This window comes from Prosopis cineraria, unplaced genomic scaffold (assembly GCF_029017545.1).
Source record: "Prosopis cineraria cultivar Desert tree isolate PC_DT_omini unplaced genomic scaffold, ASM2901754v1 PC11, whole genome shotgun sequence".
Lineage (NCBI taxonomy): Eukaryota > Viridiplantae > Streptophyta > Magnoliopsida > Fabales > Fabaceae > Prosopis > Prosopis cineraria.
This window is the reverse complement of record NW_026555342.1, coordinates 5,810,601-5,815,318: the sequence shown is the minus strand read 5'-3', so window position 1 is coordinate 5,815,318 and position 4,718 is coordinate 5,810,601. Positions and strand designations below refer to the sequence as shown.

The window sequence follows — 4,718 nt, the reverse complement described above, 5'->3', positions numbered from 1 at the left end:
TAGCAGTTTAGAATTTCTTTTCTATCTTCATTTTCTCTTCTGCTATGAGACGTGTGACTTTTCTTGCTTTCAGCTTTGCTTGTTGCAGATTTATATGCTTGATTCCTTCAATCATCTATATGTTTATCATGCATTTTTTTTATCGTCTTTTTGTTTTGTATTTCTAGAGAGAATAAAAAGTTCTATTCAATAAGCGTTTTGGTCAGACTAGGCTCAAACAATGCAAGGCTTCTTAAGTTATTGAGATTTTTCTTGCTGAAATACAACCTCTGCTACTATGAAGGATGAGCATTTGCCCAATTATTTGCTCCGTTCAGCATAGCTGTAATGATCAGTGTACTGTTTAGCCTCTAGCCAGTAGCCACAACACAAATTCGAAGAAAAACAAATTACAAAACTGTTCAGCTAATTATTAGAGGAAATTAACTTTATAATTTTATGCACTACGAAGAGGCCCAGTTATATTTACATTATATGTCTGCATCTCAACTGCAAGATCATGGTTACCATGGTTATGCGCTTCTATAGTTGGTGAAGGCACATCATCTGGTTCTCTCTTTGGTTTAACCCATCTTCCATGATCATTACAAACCAACCCTTTATTGGCCAATTGGTACCAACAATGTGGGATACGGAGCTCATCAACTATCATATCACATGCCTTGTTTACCAAAGCCACATCCCTTCTAGCTTCAAGCCTAAATGGCACTTTGGAGCTCAAGTACCCATCCACGAGATGGAGGTATGTCTCTAAGCCATGAAACCCTGAGAAGTTCATCCCTTTCTTTAAATAAGGAGATGAACGAGCATCAAGCTTCAATTCAGTCCCAACGTGAGTATAAATCCATTCCAATGTTCCTGTAATTTCGTCAAAAATCTGAAGTGCCTCATTGAAAACTAGCCCTGGCATTCTTGGCACCAAGTCTTGTTTCGTAACAATTCTTAGGGTTTTCACCCCTAAATTATCCAGTTCATCTTTGAATGCAAGATTCCCAACCCTTGGTGCTCCAAAGGAAATTACAGTTATAGGAAGATCAGGAATGGTGGATCCTGCTTCATGTGCATTGAGTAAAGCCAATGCTCCTCCCAAGCTATGCCCCGTGATTGTGAGACTCACTTCTTCACCTTTTTCCTCGTAGGAGTTCACTAACATTATCACTTCCCTCATAACTTGTTCTGAGGCACTTGACTTGTTGTACCTCGTGGAATCACTTTTGGAAGTATAAATGCTTAAAAACCCATGTTCCACCTTGGCTTCCCCTTGTCCTATTGGGTCCAACTTGCTTTGAAAGTCCTCAAACCACTCGCACGGTACTACAGTGCCACGCCATGCCACCAAAATGTCCCTCCTCCCGATCCTTCGTGTCTCCTCATCATCACTAACTGCCACGTAGCCCATCCAATTTGAGTCCCGACTCCATGTGTCTGCCACATGCGACCTTTCAATCCAATGTGGCAGTTCAATGTGTGACATGGCATATATGTATTTTGTTGCTTTATACCGATGTCTTGTAAGGCCCATCTTGGCAAACAACTTGTTCTTATTGTATCGGCAGCTTCCGCAGTACTCAGAGAAGGCATCATGGTCAAAGGCGTCGTAAGTTGCTTGTGCGAACTCACCATACTTGATTATTTCCCTACGTAGCCATGGATGAAGTGGGTCTAAGAGGTCCTCCCAATCAGAGAAGCCTTGGATTTCCCTCCATTTTTGGGATATGTCTTCCTTGGGAGACATGGCTGGAGTTGAAAGCTTTTGTTCATGGTCTCTCGGCAAGTGCCAAGTGAAGTTGTGGACACCGGCGTGTGAAGAAGAAGGCGGTTCAACGTGCAGGTGAAGGAGATGGGATAGTGATTCAGCCCAACGAGTAGCTCTACTGGCGGTTTTGGCTTGTGGGTGATCATGAACCACCTCTTGTATGGCCGGAGCTGCGTTTAACTGGCTTAATCTGGGCTGGCGGGTGGCCGGAAGGTGAGTGTGAGTCATGGTGGAAAGCGCCATAGGTGGCGTTTCTGATGCTTAAATGGTTGGGAATTTGGTGACAGATTCTGAAGAGTATGGTAGTTCGACAGAGGGATAGATGTGATAAAAGTATGTATGGTTCTATATATATAAATACACGTGAAGATTAAATAATTATTTAAATTTTTGGAAGTTTTCTATGTCACGCGGAGTCATGTGTGAATAAAATATTTGAAAGGAAGGGATCGGGTCTTTAATGAATAAATAAAACAGTAATACTTCAAGTGGAACTTACATTTATGAGAGAACTGAATTTGGCAATACTCCTGTCATTTATTTAAGGCAAAGTTTGAGTTTTTTTTTTTAATTCTTCATATAAGAAAAAGTTAAAAGTAATGTTTTTTTTTTAAATTTCACTCTTTATTTATTTATTATTATTTGAATTCCTAGTCAACAAGTTATTATAATTATTAATTACCAAAAAAAATGAAAAGTTATATATATATATATATATATATTTTAATAATGTTAATAGACGTATAGTTGGTTAGGTTTGTTTTACAAGGATAGGCGGGGTGTAGCTTCTCTATAGTTGATAATATATATTCATATATATCGGAATTGAGCGGTTTCAATTTTCATTTGATTATTCATCTCTATTTTTATTTATAACTATTTTTATAATTAAAAGTTTTGGTAAATTGTGTAATAAGGTTTATTGGGATCACTATATTTCTAAGTTCCAAGTGTACATTTAAAAATATTTTAAGATCATCTGTTAAAAAGTCTTCACATGAACAGTGAAAACTCAAGATCAAGTAAGTCTGAGTCAAAATTTTACTAGTTGGGCAAATTTTTATTACTTTTATTGACTTTATTTATAACTATTTTCGTCGCGTGTGTGGAAATATTATGATTCAATTATGTACCCTTATTTCCAAATCATATTGAATCGTTCATCTAACTTTTTCACAAGTTTTGCTCGTTACAGAAATACGTGCCAGCGCGAGTCTCTTTGACTTTCAACACGCACTTAGTTTTGTTGCTTTCATATTCAGAAGCGTATGCTTTCGAAGTTGGTCAAAAAAGGAAGAAAAAAAAAAAAGGCTTTCGAATGTTCATTCACGGTAAGTAATTTCCTGCAATTAGCATTTACAAAATTTCAGACCAAATTAACATTTAATAATCACTATAATAATACTAAAATCACCGAGGGAGGCAGGATTTTAGGTCAAGAGAGATAATAATGAAGCTAAGATCTTTGGTAAAAAAAAAAACAATTCTATCTCTTTTAAATTAACTATTTTTCTTCTTCTTTTTTTTTGTTCTCTATCTAACTATCAATTATAGATTCGTAAATATAACGAGCTAGTAAAAAATATTCAGCTAATTTATTCTTGAATTTTAAATCTTTATTATTTATCATTTTCTTTTTTCTAACTAGTCCTTGAATAGCATTCAAGGCAAGTAATGAGTCTATTTAATCATATTAAATTTTTTTATTTTTTAAATAATTAATAAATAATATTAGTATTTAGGTATAGTAAAATCATGAGCTAATATTTATGAGATTAAGTTAAAAATTTAAATAAATATGAGCTAAAAAAAGTAAGATTAAAATAAATTTAAAATTTAAAATATGAAAATAAAGGAATATAAAGTATGACAAGTAAAAGGTATAAATTATAAAATATAAAATCCTATACTTTCAAACATATTATTTTTCTCAAGTGAGAGGGACATATGCTTCCCATCAGTAACATGTGGCTCCACCCCTGACTAAGATGCTAATTAAAAAATTGGTAAATTCCGAGTGAGCAACAACCACAAGACATAGTCTTGCGAGCCAGTTCAAAGTCTAGGTTTTATGTCTCTTGTTTCCCATTCAAAGTCAATTTTTTTAATCAACGAAAGTCGTCATCTAGGTTTGATTTAACTTGCGTATAAGGCCCACTCAATTGGCATATTTGCTGAAACTATACCCCATCTCGATTGAAAATATTAATAATTTAGTGCATGTATTTTTTTTTTTTCATTTTACTTCTTATATTTATTCACCTAAATATTTACATAAATATGTTTCACACTTATCATAGAATATATTGATAATTGAAATTAGGAGAAAAAGGAAAAATAATTATTTTTATGAGATTAATAACTTTGTTGGTATGCAAATTTTTTCAAAAAACTGCTCATATTTTTAGATAGGATAGAGTAGTTAAGATGCCTCTTTTTACTTTAATTATCTTAATTATTCCTTTAAAAGGTTTGATTGTCTTCTCAAACATGCAAAAAGTTACTCTTTCCATTCATAAGGTGTTTTTTATAAGCTTATTTTATCCTTAAATATAAGGAGTGGCATAATATTTTTAAGTGATTAGATAATTTTGCCCTTATGTTGAAAAATGAAGGAGATATTAATTACTCTCTCGATTCTCTTTATGAGTTATTTTTACTAACCTCATCAATACCAAACATAACTTTCAAGTAAAAAGCAAAAAATAAGTTAATCATATATTTTTTTATCTTTCTCTCTCTTACTTTTTAATGATAGTTTGGAAATTTTAATTTAAAATAAAATAATTCCATTAACTAATAACTTATAAAGTGAGCTAGATTATGCTTTTAAATTGTGACTAATATATAAGATTGAAGGAGTATATGATTTACCTGCCACTACCATGATAAATTGTGAGTAAACTGAAAAATCATTGCAAATTTATGTGATTTCAAATAAGAGTCCATTTGTTTAAGATTA

At 33.2% G+C, this 4,718-nt stretch overlaps 1 protein-coding gene across 1 annotated transcript; it reads right to left on the bottom strand.

Moving 5' to 3' along the window:
* Positions 1 to 313: 313 nt before the first annotated feature.
* On the bottom strand, positions 314 to 2,060 carry LOC129287215 (phospholipase A1-Igamma1, chloroplastic). Its single transcript, XM_054923401.1, has one exon. It carries the CDS (start codon positions 1,997 to 1,999, stop codon positions 437 to 439), a length of 1,563 nt encoding a protein of 520 aa, XP_054779376.1. The 5' UTR covers positions 2,000 to 2,060; the 3' UTR covers positions 314 to 436.
* Positions 2,061 to 4,718: the final 2,658 nt, after the last annotated feature.

Excerpts from the sequence above, each read along its gene's own strand:
- LOC129287215 (XM_054923401.1), bottom strand. The coding sequence starts at position 1,999 with ATGGCGCTTTCCACCATGACTCACACTCACCTTCCGGCCACCCGCCAG.